At 25.9% G+C, this 15092-nt stretch overlaps 2 protein-coding genes across 7 annotated transcripts in view; one reads left to right on the forward strand and one right to left on the reverse strand.

Moving 5' to 3' along the window:
• The window catches only part of LOC107437864 (cell division cycle and apoptosis regulator protein 1), a 37468-nt gene extending 34955 nt beyond the window's left edge, over positions 1 to 2513 (forward strand). For all 4 annotated transcript variants that reach the window (XM_087160368.1, XM_087160364.1, XM_087160367.1 and 1 more), the window contains exons 22-23: positions 822 to 1019; positions 1978 to 2513. In XM_087160368.1, coding sequence (XP_087016494.1) covers positions 822 to 1019; positions 1978 to 2330 — 551 coding nt within the window. In that variant the 3' untranslated portion in view covers positions 2331 to 2513. The remainder of the gene's footprint in view (positions 1 to 821; positions 1020 to 1977) is intronic.
• Positions 2514 to 8676: 6163 nt separating this feature from the next.
• LOC107437872 (calcium-activated potassium channel slowpoke-like) overlaps positions 8677 to 15092 on the reverse strand; it is a 222539-nt gene continuing 216123 nt past the window's right edge. For all 3 annotated transcript variants that reach the window (XM_071180105.2, XM_087160373.1, XM_071180104.2), the window contains one exon: positions 8677 to 14715. In XM_071180105.2, the coding sequence (XP_071036206.2) occupies positions 14641 to 14715 (75 nt within the window). In that variant the 3' untranslated portion in view covers positions 8677 to 14640. The remainder of the gene's footprint in view (positions 14716 to 15092) is intronic.

Here is a 15092-nt window from a genome sequence, read left to right on the forward strand (position 1 = left end):
TTTGCATTTTCTTGAATTTTTTTTTCTACATATGTCTTGATTCCTTATTTCTCTCTAAACTACATTTGTGATAGAATTTAAATATTTTCTATTTTATAAAAGTATTTTTTTATTTTTTTTTGATAGTTTAGTTTGCAAAATTTAAAATTTTGCAAATGTGTGCATTTGTGATAGAATTTAGCAATTAGTGATAGAATTTAAATATTTACTATTTTATAAAGGTATCTTTTTTATTTTTGTTTCATACTTTAGTTTGCAAAATTTAAAATTTTGTTCTTATATTTTCATTTTAAATGAGTAAGTGTTTTGAAAGAATATCAAAATTTGATTGAAATTTTTTTGACTTTTTAAATTTTTTTTATAAAGAAGTGAAGTGAAAGTATGTGTCTAAATCTTTAAATTATCTGATTGTTTTATATACTTTTGATTTTAAACTTTTTGTTATAATTCATAAATTATAAAATTTTTTATTTCAAATTTTTCATGCACATAAAATAATCTCAACTTAGAAGCAATAAAATTTTTATTGAATGCACAAATAATAATTTCCTTGTGACAAACTTCTTATTCACTGACACAAACTTTCATTTTTTTTTTCAACTTAATGAACTTTTTATTAATATTTCTGCAATCAAATATATAATGAAAGTTTTTTTTATTATTTGTAGAATATCATTTGAATTTTTTTGGTGCATATTATTATCTATAAAGAAAATTAATATCTAAAGTGACCTAGTGCTATGACTGTTAAAATAATATTGGCTTATCTATTGTAACAGAAATTTAAAAGTTTTTTTAATAATTGAACTCAATTGTTCCAGGTAATAAAAAGTACATCCCATCTCTGAAATCTGTCTGTAATGAAAACATAAAAGATGAAGAAAACTCGTCAAATGCCTCTCTTGTGTCTTATAATGGAGCATTTGTTGATATTGGAAAATTGATGGAGCAGTTGGATAAAAGTGAAAGAGCTCGTTTTGAAGCAGATGACAAACTGAAAATGCTGCAGCAACAGTTAGGTAAGCATGATTTTACTGTTCATATTTTTTATTCAGTGGTTGGTGTGAGAAGCACTTCTGGTTTCAAAATAAATCTAAATGAAAAGTCCATAAAAATTTTTTTTTGAAATTATCAACTGATTTTTTTATGAGTGTAAATTAAAAACTTTGCATGCAAAATTATATGAAGTAAAAGATATTTTAGCTGTCTGATTTTTAGAAACAAAATTTATAGAAAATAGCTAGTGCAAAAAAAAAAAAAAAAAAAAAAAAAAAAAATTAAATACTTGGTAAAAAATAATTTACTAAATTGTAATACATGCATCATTTATTTATCTATAAAACAGATTATATGTAATATATATACCCTTTACACATATTACATATAATGGATTATAATCTCTTTAGGGTTTGTTAAAACACATGAGAAAGATATACGTCTTCATGATGTACAATCAATTTTTATTTTAGAATAAATATCATGATTTCTATTTTTAGACAAAGTATAAGGAAATAAATTTTTTAGTATTTTAAAAGATAAGATTAAAATATCCCATATGATTTTTAGTGGACAGTACCTGTTTCTATCTACTCTACTTTCTGCTTTTACAGAAATATCTTTGCTTAAATATTAAATTTTAATGTTAAACCCATAGTTAGGCAAAAATTTATTAATTTAGAATGTTTAATTAGTCAATTATTCATTACTGAAAAAACCTATTTAGTCATATGTGAAATTGTTTATTTTATCTTCATAAAAACCTTATATGGGTGGGTTTTTTTTCTTAAAAAAACCTGGGTTTTGGTGAAACCTAATTAAAATGTATTTATTCTATAAACATACTTTATTTAATATGATTGTTAATGGGAATAAAAATTACAAAACAAAAGCTAAATATTATTTTTTTAAATATAGCTAGGCAGCTTTACAATAATCCAATAAACATATTATTGAAAAAAAAATTTTTTTTTTCTTCAGAAAATTTGAATGAGAGTACAAATGTGAAAGAAAAGCTGTCTCAGAAACTTTCTAGTGACCTGGAAGATCACAAACAGAAGTTGCGGTCTTCCGAAGATGATTTGAGAAGAACAAGAATAGAAGCAGATCGATTGCATAAAACTCTGTGCAACTTGAAAGATGGCCTCCAGTCCTCATTAAATATTACTGAAAGTGCTTTGCAAAGGACTAAACTATCAAAATCTAGAAATAGTCCCTCTGGCAGAAAAGATCAGGAAGGAAGGACAAAAGAAACCGTGAATGGCCAAAATGATAGTCATTGTGATACCTCATCAACGAAACAAACTAACATTGCTGACGAAAGTGATGAGTAAATTGTAAATTTTATAATGTATATAAATTATTATATATCAGAAATATGTAAATTATCTGAACTTTGTTTTTTACTTTACAGATAAAAATAATCACACGATTTTATGTGTTGATGTATATAAGTGATGGACATTTATACTATTTGTAATTGACTGAAATTGCAAATAAAATGGCTTTGCTGAAAAGTGTTCTTGTTTTGTTAAATATTTTGTGATTATCATAACATTTTTGGCATGGTTAAAATTGCAATATGAGTCACTTTTTTTTTGTTTTCTTTTAATAATAAGCATTAAACATCTGTGATTTTTTCTTTAAAAAATAATTTGAACCAACAACATTTTTGGTTTTAAATTACCAATATAAATGTAAGATTTTTTTATACCTTATAATTGATGAATATGTTCTGTACAGTGTTATTTTTTTTTAAAAAGACACGTTTCTTTGTTAATGTTTCTTTTTTTTTTACCCACAAATAATGAAAGAGGATGCGTACAAATTATTATACTTGAAAATAGACAAAAAAAAAAAAAAAAAGAAAAAAAATATTAAAGGTGGCATGAAATATTTACATTATAATTTAGGACTTTCTTGTTTAAATATATTTCAATTATACTCATATAGTATACCAATTTAAATGGGACATCTTTTAGAACTTATTAAATTTCAATATAAGTATTTTAATTTAAGAAAAACGTGTTCTGCACAGATTAACTTAGAATAATTTCTTTTAGTAATGCTTTTTGACCTAAATTAATTTGCTTTACATTATATATCTAATTAACAAATTCCCTCCCTGTCTTTAAAATTCAAGTAGATGTTAAGTTTGAACAACATTAATTATGATTTTATTTATTCAGTGTCTAGTTTACAATAATTAAATAATTTTAACTACTTTAGTAAGAAACATTATTATTTAGCTATAATATTGTTTTTAAGTTATAATAAGTAGTAGCGATACATTTTATTCAATTGTTTGGTTGGCAAACAAAAAAAGAAGAAAGAAAAGTAATTTAAATCACGTAAATCTGTGTTTTTTTTAAATATTTTTTTAACAAACAAAACTAAGTTTACCTAAAAATAACAATTGCTTTCTTAATATTCTTGTTTTTTCCTTATCATAGAGTTTGCATTAACAAACTATAGATAAATTCCTAGGAGAATTAGCAAGAAAGGGATGTAACTTCCAAGTCCATGGGACTAAAAATTTTGGTAGACTTTCTCTATGTTGTGTTTTAGTTTTTAAACATTGTTTGAAATCCAAAGGTATTTTATTTCAGGAGGAATATAAACTGTATTTAGTTTATCTGGTAATAAGTAAATTTTTTTTTAAAGTTTCTTCAGTGTTCATTTATTGCAATAAACTAAAAATGATAGGAACCAAGAATACTTTTTAATTTTACTGTTATTAAATTTTTTGTTAATTAGTAGGGGAGAGTGGGGTCAATTGTAACAGGGTACGATTGTAACAGAGCAAAAATTTCGAGTGTCGGGTTCTAGATTTGGTTCCTAGGTGACACACAAGGTGTATTTAATAAATCTACATGTACACCCCTGCTGGCAACCATTTTTATGTACTTTTGAAAGAGTTACATCACAAAAGATATTTTCACGCTACGTAAGTACTTTTTTTGGTATTAGAATATTATATTGTAACAAAGTAATTTTGCATAAACAAATAAAAATTATTAACCGAATATGTAAGTGGACACCTTAATTAACATTTCAATAAAAAAGAATTAGTTTTATTAATTAACTAGCATTGTTTTTAACAAATGAAGCTGAAATGGCGTCTTGGGGACGATTGTAACAATAAGTAAAGGGACCATTGTAACAGCCGAAAATAAATAATCTTATGTTTACAAACCATTACTTAACTCTTTAAGAACCACCAATAGTTTCCTATATCATTTATATTATGTTGCATGTGCATTATTTTATTTGTCACCTTTCACAGCATAAATTAAAATTTTTAACCCCTTAAAGTTAAAAGTTTAACCCTTTAGGTCTCTGCTCATTATTATTTTTACTCCTAAAATATCACTACTATTTTGATCAATAAAAAAAATATATCACAACTATGATAATATGTATAATTAACTATGTCTTAGTTGAATTTATGAGCTGTTACAATTGACCCCGTAAGTGGGGACAATTGTAACAAGTGCACGACTGTCAAAAATTGTTAATAACTAATATAATAACATTTAAAATAAGGTATTTATTATTTTTTTTCTAGTAGATGATAGTCCACTTTACTCGTCTGTCAATTAATACTAATAATATATTGGATTTTTTGTTAGTTAAAAATAGTTAAGTAAAAAATGTTACAATTGACCCCACTCTCCCCTACTGTTTCGTTTAATTAATTAAGTACTTTTAGTAGTGCAGCATTAGTCGCCAAGCATTGTAATGTTAGATTCTTGCCTTTTAATATACATATGAATAAAAATATTTAACACATGCTCTGTAGATAAGTTTTAAGTTTTCCACTGATGTTGAAAATCTTTGCAGAAGTTTCTGACTTTGGGATATAACTATGATAGCAGTCTATACAATGTTTTTTTTACTACTTAGAGAAAATTTGTTTAAAGTTGTTTTTTTGTTTTGTTTTTTAATGTATGAAAACAATAATTTTTCTTTTCTTTGAGAAATATGTTAAAATAAATAATTTAGTATTAACTCCTTCCTTCTCATTTCCGTGAAAATAATGGGGTGAAATTTCACTCTCTATTTCTTGTGCCCGTGATATTTCCAGACTGGAGTGTTCCAAAGTAATGCACTAAAAATATTAAAACAATATATTTCTTATGCCTGGAATCATGTTTATTTCTCCATTTATACCTCAGATCTTAAAACCAAGCAATTTGTTGTGTGTTTAGATATAGTTTATTTTAAACTAATTGTCAGCAGTCATCAAACATGAACGTTAAAAATTAACAAAAATTAAAAATGAATACATATATTGTACATAAACTTAGTTTTTTTTAATTTTCAAGAATAAAAAATATCGGCACTTTTATGACTGTTTTCTTCCAAATGCGACTGTTAAGGAGTTAATAGCAAGTTAATCTTTTATTATAATTTGTTATAAAAGCAGTTTTCTGTGCTTTTATTTATTTTTAAAAACAATTTTAAAATTAAAGAAAAGTTTTGATCACATAATTAATTTAAATGATGGACTTTTGGAATCATCTTATAGCTTTCAGGTCCAAACTTTCATTTTTAAATAAATTACGAGGTATAAAAACCCTTTTTGGTTTAAAAATGGATTTGAATTAGTAAGGCACATGGAAAAATGTTTCTTTTATGATATAAAAATTATTATTCAATGGTAGTTCATAAGTTGCTCCAAACATGAAATTTCATTTTAACTTATTTTATATCGGAATATGAATGCAATTTTTTTATGTGCTTTAATATTGAGTCATTATTTAATATTTATTCTACAAATTTATAATATAGGCATGAAATATTTCTATGTTTCTGCCCTTTTTTTAAAATTTTTTTTAATATCATTTCCTGGTTTTTGTTATATTTGTGATGCATAACCATATAATATTTTAAAATATCAACTTCAGTATATAGCTTCAAACAATAACGCTACCAATGATGTTCAACTTTGTACTTTTCTAAAGCTTAAAAAACTAGTTAAAATCTATTTTGAATTCATAGATTGATTTATGGTCAGGGACAACTTATATATGGACTACCTGTACTTATAAACATTGTTTATTACTGGTTATCCATAAATTTTTTTTTTAAAGTTATACATTGTATCAATTAACTAAGATTTTTATGGTAAGTTTTACTGTTCATTTTTTTACATTTATCTGAATCAATTTATAAATTAATAAAATTTGTGAATTAATAACATTTTATATTAATAATTTTATTTTTATGTAGCAGTTTAAAGTAATTTATTTTGAACTTAATGTTAGTAATATTTTATTATTTGAAGATAATTTAAAAATGTTTTTTAATGCTACATTTCCTAACCCTGTTAATTTATTAGTAATAAACTAATCCTCTTGTTAGTAAACTTGCTATAAAATATTTTTATGTAGGTTAAAATTGGCATACCTGCCAACTTTTAATCCTTTCCATTATCATTTTTCCCAGTGGTATTAAAATGGAATTAAAACTTCAATTTTAAGCAAACAAATACGTTGTATTTGAGAAACCTTAAGTTGACAACCATGATAGTAAGGCATATTAATATATGTGCTTAATTTTTGTGAGAATAGTGGTGATCAAAATCATTTGAAAATTAAGTTTATAAAAGAAAAAATAGTATATATTTACTACCACTTTAAATATAAAAATAAAATCTTCCGGAAAATCCGGAAGAGTTGGCAGGTATGAATTGGATATATTTTTCAGCCCATGAAATAGTATTTAAGTTAAAGTATCATTTGATAAAGAAACAAAATATGATTTTTTATTCTCTTTCAAATGCCTTTTAATTTTTTTTAAATGTTATGGCATTTGGCCTGCCCTAATGTAGTTTTCTTATCTATAAAATTTTTATTAGGCTGATCCTAGTAAAGGTTTCTTATCTATAAAACTTTCTCCATCATCCACCCTAATGAGGGTGTCTTATCAAAATTTTCTTTATTTGGTGAAGGTTGAAGGTTTTTTTTTTATCTTTATAGATAGACTTTCCTTAGACTGGTCCAAATGAAGTTTGCTTACCTAAAGAACTTTTATTAGGCTGGTCCTATTGAAGATTTTTTATCTACAAAATTTTCATTATGCAGGTTCTAATGAAGAAGGTTTCGTATCAATAAAACTTTTATTTGGCATGTCCTAATGAAGGTTTTTTATCAATATAACTTTCATTGGTCCTTTCCAGTGAAGGTTTCTTATCAATAAAACTTTCATTATGTCTGTCTTAATATATGACTCCGAAATTCAATCTTTAACTAAAAGTAGAGATTGGAGGCAGGTTCTTAGAAGCATCCTTTGATGGTGTCAAACACAATGATCTTTAGCAAGATGTTTGAAATCACAAATTTATAAAATTTTTAAGAGCCCAATATTGAAAGTATTAAAATTAAAAGAATGAACTGAACCTCTCATGTTCCTAGAATGAATGGGGAAAAAAAAGTATTCTTGTAAAGAACGTCTTTGTTGTAACGCGAAGCCAAAACTACGATAATTTGATTCTGTTGACTGCAAGATTAGACCTAGAAATAGACTGTATTTACAGAGTCTTCAACAGGATTCCTTGTTTGACCCTGCGTTGTCTTACTGAATATGACAATGACGTACTTTCTATTTAAACAATGCAGTAAGCAAAAAGGATATTACCCAAAATAACTTTTATTCTAATTATTGAATTGTTATGTACTCAATGCCAATTTAAATGATTCAAAGGGTTGACTTGAAGTATGATAATTAATTAGTGCTAACCAATCTATTAATTAAGTTTAAAAACTGCACACTAAAGCGTACTTTCTCTGAATAAACATACCCTTTTTTTCAATATTTTTGAATTCTTGACTATCATAAAATGGAGGATGCTGCAGTCTGGAAAATGTTGTCAATATTTTGTTCACAAGAACAGTCAAAAGTCCAAATTTTTTGATGTTTTTCAGCGAATCGAGATTTTTTTTACATGCAACTAGACAATTTGTTTATCTGAAGATAATTCACTCCTTTGAACCATTAAAATTGGCAACTTTTTGCGTGAAAATAATGTCATTCACATGGTTTTTCGAAGCACTTTCGCCGAGGCTCAGTTTAAATGCCTTATATTTGAGGCAAAACTATTATTTTAAACTGTGAATGCCATCTTACTCTAAAGAATTATTTGGGCTCTAGAACGGACAAATAACATAAATATTTTGAAAGTTATTAAACTTTCTTTTTAAAAATCATCAATTAATTGATATTTTGCCACCAAGAAGAAAATTATTAAAATCAAATACATTTTTCCTATTTCATCTTCGCATAACTAACTGTATCTTTTCTTTGTATTGATGTTTTGCACCATTTTCAAAATTGGCATTGTGCCTCTGACTAAAGTTAGGCTAAACTTGATTTAACAGTCATGTCAGTAACTGTTACAAATTCACAACAGTCATGAAAACAGCAAAATATTTGGAATATAGTTGATTTTTGGCGCACTGTAAATATTGTAAAAAAAAAAAAAAGCTTGTTTCAGAACGATATAGTAAAAAATTATGTGAAAATAGTTTTAAAAAAAATTAGCCAAAAGAGAATTTTATTTCTAAAAAATAAGTGGGCAGTCATTCAGCATAGTAATAATGCATTTTTTTTTTTTACAGTATACAAATTTTTATTTTGAATCACATTTAAAAAGATCAACTCAAGAATTGTAACAAGCAAAATTTTATCATTTATTAGTTCTTTTCTATATGTACATAGCTCTTGTTGCCTTTTTTTTATACATTTGCAGTTTTCACAAATTTGGAATACATTATTCATAGAATAAAGTAGGTCCAAATTAACATATTTAGAAATCTTAATTTAAAAAAAAAATCAAATATGAGATTGAAAAGTATTTATAATTCTGTTATTAATTCAAAAATCAGTTCTTATTTTATAAAAATCGTCTATAAAGTAACAATGTGCTTCTTAAAAGTATGTAAATTGGTGCACCAAATTCAAAAATAAGATTTCCAAGGAAAAACCAGTAATTGGTGAGGAAATTGAGATAAAATTGAATTGTTTTAATTTATAAGTGTATGTTATTTTACTGTGTTTTGTGGCAAATAAGATCATAAATTAGTTATGTTTATACTAAAAATTTATAAAAGGGCGTCAAAGTGTATTTGTAAGCAAGATTAATAATTAAATAGAAATTCTGCGATTTAAATTAGAAGCATTTCATAAGTTATAATACTGTTGGGTATACACCTAAAATTATTAAATTGTAGCTTTTAGAAAAGTTACTTTGCAATGACTATTGTGTTATTTAAAAAAAATTTTTTTTTGGTGAATACAATAGGAACAAATTTAGTTATTGCATTCTTATTAAATTATTCGTTTGTTTGCATTCTTAATATTAAAAGATAAAAATTGGGAGATGTCTTAAAGATTTTGTAAATCTCTAAAGCAAATATATAAATAAAGATATTTTCTTCGTTATTTTATTATTTTTACCACACGTAAATAATTTATAATTTTTTTCATAATTTCTACGGGGAATTAAAAAAAAGCTCATTTTTTTAGTTTTCCCATATGTGTGTGTGTTTTATTTAAAAATTTTTTCTTCCATTAACCTATAATACTCGTATTAACCATATTCTAGTGTGGTCTGTTTATTCAAATGTGAGAACTGTGTACGCTGCCTTCATTTTTAATTTTTAAAGAAAATTGAAATGAGTGATTAAAGTTGTTAAGTTTTAAATTTATTTATCCATGTCATAGGCTCAGAAAACGAATGGATTTGCTAACATTTCTTATTTATAAAAGCTTAAAATAAAAATATTACTCAAATAACTGACTTAAGAAGTACGGAACGTGAACTAATATTGAATCTTTGTACTTGCTTGGTTATAATGAAAATCCTGGCTATAAGGAAAACTAAACTGTAAAATTCTAAATAATTATTTACAAGAACTTAAGATCTATTTCTTGTGTACAGTTCATGATATTTACAAATAGTTAACAATATTAACATAAAGTATGAATCTATTTACAATATCTGTTTTTAGTTTTATTTTTTCTCACTTTTAAAATATAAAATATAGTTCATAATTTTATTACCATTTAGAAATAGAAAATAATTGATAAAAATTCAAACTCCTTTATTTTTTGCATTCTCATAAACTTTCCTTGTCAGCTACAGCTTTAATGGGCTATGTATGGCAAAGAAGTTAGATTAAAGAAAGTATTGTAAAAAATAAACAATAATACGATCTCTGTTTTAGCCTCATTTAGCAACAACATTGGATTGGCCTGTCTTGGGAAACTGTAAGTTTAATTATCAGACTGTTTTGAACTGTTCTATATAATGATTGTAAAGCAGTCGCGCAGTCAGAAATTAATTTTTTAAGGGAAGGAGTGCATATTGTCATTGAAAGTATCATTTGATGGTAAAAACTAAAGAGAATACACTATATCGATCTTATTTCCTTTGTTTAAAACAGCACAAGAAGAATAAATATTATTTCTAAAAATATTGCACAAATAAAGATCATTTAAAAAAAATATCATGATAGCTAAAAGTTTTGCTTTCCAGAATCAGTGAAATCCTGCATCATTGAAAAAAAAATCATTTAATGATTTAAAAAAAAAAGATATAAAGGGGCTTACATTTCCTCATAAATGCATTTCAGGTTGACCTTCTCTAGAAGTCTTTTAAATGTTTCAAAGTTGAATATGACCCGTCAGCAGTATAGGTTGTTATAGGCAAGGTGACTATAATTTTTAAAAGTTTATAGATATGCGGGAAAAATAATTTACGTTAAACTCTTGAAACGCTTCTTTAGCAGTTAGTTAGTCTAGTCTGTTTTGCTAGTAATTATTCTAAGGCACTTTTTTTTTCGACACAATATATTTTTTTAAATTCTTTTTTCAGGAATTGGTTCATATGGAACCATTTTTTTTTCTACGTGATGAAAATATTTGAGTAGGAGAAAGGAAAAAAATAATTCACATTCTTTTTAAACTTTAGCTTCAGGATATCAATAATAATATAATAAAAGAACATTTGAATTTTAAAAAAATCTTAAGGGGGTGCATATGTCCCTTTGCATCATTTGGGTACACAACTGAAGTAAACCACTCCCAGAAAAACAGCCCGTTATCGGCCTCATGTGGTCTTTGGTAAAACTTTGTGGGAGCTATATTGAAACAAAACAATAACTTACAAAATATCTATAACTAATGTAATGCAAAGTTTATATATATATTTTTTTTATATATATATATATATATATATATATATATATATATATATATATATATATATATATATATATATATATATATATATATATATATATATATATATATATATATATATATATATATATATATATATATATATATATATATATATATATATATATATATATATATATATATATATATATATATATATATATACTGATAAAAATAATAATATAATAAAGCAAATATGTTCTGGCAATTACGAGATGGGCTTTCAGAAAGTTTGCTTTCAGTTATATAGAAGGGTCGTCTCGTGATAGCCAGACAGTATAATATAATTCATCTAAGTAATAGCTTACAGTATAGCCTGTATAATTGATCAAAATAATGGCGTATGCTAGTCAGTTAAGTAGGGAAGATCAGGAATAAAACTAATAGCATTTAATTTTGAACTAAAATCCTCGTCCATGTTTAACAACAAAACTCCAAATTACGTTTCTTCAAAAGTAACTAATTATTTTGGTTACATTAAAAGTGTCACGTTAGAAATTCTATTAATATTCAGACATCTTTATTACATAAGTTAAAATAGCATTTTCCAAGCAATTTATCAATGCATTAAATTTTCCATAATTGTATTTATTTCTTGAGTTCTCGGACGAAATATTACGCCTACATGTGATTTATTTATTTGTGTATTATAGAAATTAACTTGTTAAACTTTCGCTTAGTTAAATTTTGTTTCTTAAAAAATGCAATTATTTATATATTTTGGATCAAAAAGCAAGTTTTATTGCTTATTTGGTAAAAAATATTTTTCTGATGAAAAAGTCTTGTATATAGCTAAAATGTTTCTGAAATTTTATTGATAATTTTCTGAAAATATTTGGGGATTTTTTTCGAAATTGAGTGGGAATTTTCAAGTTACTGAAAATGTAATCTGGAATTCTCAAATTTGCTAGAAAGTAAATCTATTATTTAAAATTTACACATTTTGTTACAAAAAAAGTCAGAGTACATTATATCAAAAAAGCCAGCAATACGTAAAAATCACTTGAGTGTGTTGTGTTCGAATTCATCCCATGTCGTTATTTTCCAAAACATTTATCATGATCGGACCTAACATAATATCTAATAATATGTAAATGTATAAAATTTAAATTTTAACGTTTTACTAACATTTACCCAATTAAAAACTTGGAAAGTATTTCCTTGTCATGTTTGAAAAATCATGTTTCACATTGCAATGTTATCTTCTATCATTCTTAAACTCTCCGTTACTATAATGCAATTGTTACATTTACTCCTGTATTCCCATATAGCTCTATAAAATAAATGGCTTATCATATAATCTATCTAATAAATCAATCAAAATACCTCTTAATGTAAGCTATTTAGTCAAATGGAGTATATTTACTTAACTAAATTAAAACTAATATTAACTACGATAATTAAAGTAATTATTATTATTAAAGGCAACAAATCTCTTACATTTGATTAAACAGAACACACTAGAATACAGTTAATAGGAGTATTATACTATTAAATTAATTTAGTAAAGTAAATACATTTTTAAATAAGAAATGTTAGCAAAAAAGGGAACATTCAATCTTGAATAACCGATTGGAGTTCTTTAATTCTGCTTATTTGGATATATGTTGATTTTTCTACTCTATGAAAGAAAATTTGTATGTACTGTTCAGCTCTTCAGGAGAACTATCCCGACTAAAAGTCAGAGATTGTCTGCTGCTGTGGAAACAAGAATAAAACACTTTTTAATGAGAGAAAAACTAAACCAATGCGAAACAGATAAACCCACACCACCATTTGAACTCTACTATTATCTTTGCAACCACAGTAACCGCCTGCACGAGAATCTGATGTCTAGAGCAGTTCTCGTGGTAACCCGACAGTAATTTAATGAACAATAATGATAATAAAAAGCTTATGATAATCTGTTTGCACAAAGTTTTAAACTTTGGATTCGATTACATTAAAATACACCACAAAACATAATTTTTTGTTTTTGTTTATCATTGATAAAAGGGACACATATGTTGACTAAAAATGATTATTGTTGTCATAGCAATTATGATAGAAACTTTTTTAAGAAATAACTTTTGAATTTTGCATGAAAAGTTTGTTTCCTTTTTATCTTTTTAGTCTAACCAAACAAAAACAAACAACTAAGTATATGTTAGTGTATGTTATTTTATTATCATTTCTTAGCTTAAAGACATATTTTAATTCTCATCTTTGTTCTCAGAATTTGTTTTTCAAAAGTTAGTGTCAAAAAGAGAAATGAAATGAGAAATCAAATCAATGTATTTTAAATTTTGTTGTAATTGATTTAAAACTGTATTTTTAGATATAAGAGTTATTTGCAATATCTTGACATTTTCCATTATGTTTTATGAAATAAACAATTTCATTTGAAATCAAATTGTAGATGTGGTAGTAAATTGAAGAAAAAAAATATAGCAATTGTTTATTTGAGTTTATGCTTGCAAATAATGGTGCAAATTTAACAATATCTTTTCACATTATTGCAAATTTACACATATTTGGAATGTAGGAAAAAATTATTTTGTGTCATACTTCCTTTCTAAATATCACAAGGTCGTAAGAGGTAGAAATAAAATATAGTTTTCAGGGTATTTTTTTTTGTTTACTAACGACCCTAAGTTGTCTAAGTACGCAACATATAAATTTTTACTGTATAACGAACAGCATACATAAGCTATTTAACAATTTTCATTCAATAACAAACCACTCATTGTGGTATTGTGAGGTCATTTACCTCAAAAATTATATTTTTGTTGTTGAAGATAATGCACAAAAATAAGTATTACCATTAGTAAAAGAAATCTTTCTGGTACTCCGTGACAGATATAAATACATGTCTCGGAGACTAATAGCAGTTGAAGTTAAGACACCATGGACAGTAACGCTACTCCGTCACCACTTTTGAAGTTAGCGCTTACGGTCTGTTTAAACAACGAATGATATTTCTCCAGAAAACAGACAAGAAAAATATTTCATATTTAAACTTAATTGTTTTAAGATATGTAAGTGCTTCGATGTATGATCATTGCGGTGTCTTCAAGCACCACCTGAAGAACTTTAATGAAGTTTCTTCCAAACGGATTCTTCCATTTTTCTCGAAGAGTTCAATATAATCACTTCCTAACGGGTCATATTTTACCATCACCATCACTATTTTATTATCACCATCACCATGGATGCGCTGAAGTGATATGCTGATTTGGGAAAATTAAGGCGACAAATGAATACCGATTTGTTTGTGGTTTTTGTGTAAGAAGAAGCGGCGTCAAAAGCTAGCTTTTAATTGGCTTAGTTTGTCTTTTGAGGAACACGTGTTCTACTGTTGTAGACGAGTGTTCAGAGGAAAGAGTAAGGCCCATCTGTCAAGGCGCTGCAATACAAGAGTCAGGAATTATCGTCTCTATCTCCTCGGTTGGGTTGGTATTCAAGACCAGGGTCAAATTGCATCAATACAAACACCTAAAAAAAGTGTAAAGATTCTTTTTTAATGAGAAAGAACATTTTGAAAACAATATTTTTTATCAAAAGAATAATAGATGATTTACACCAACTTAGCATATTAGGCCTAAAAGTGACCATTAAGGTGTTGAGAGGAAATTTCAGCTCAAAGAATTTCGTTACTTAACCATGGGGAAATGTCTGGTTTAAATGAGGTAAATCACTCTTATCTTAGTTGCCAAGCAACAAAAAGTGTTTGAAAAAAATTTCTTTGAAAAATCTATGTCGAAAAGTGTTTTCTTGTAAGAGATATAATCTCTGGCTTTTACAGTGGATAATATTCTTTAAGTATGAATAATAATGGATAATACCCCTAGTCACAATTTTACATTTGCCCC

Source organism: Parasteatoda tepidariorum, chromosome 1 (assembly GCF_982258835.1).
Source record: "Parasteatoda tepidariorum strain Cologne lab strain chromosome 1, Ptep-v5.0, whole genome shotgun sequence".
NCBI classification, from domain to species: Eukaryota; Metazoa; Arthropoda; class Arachnida; order Araneae; family Theridiidae; genus Parasteatoda; species Parasteatoda tepidariorum.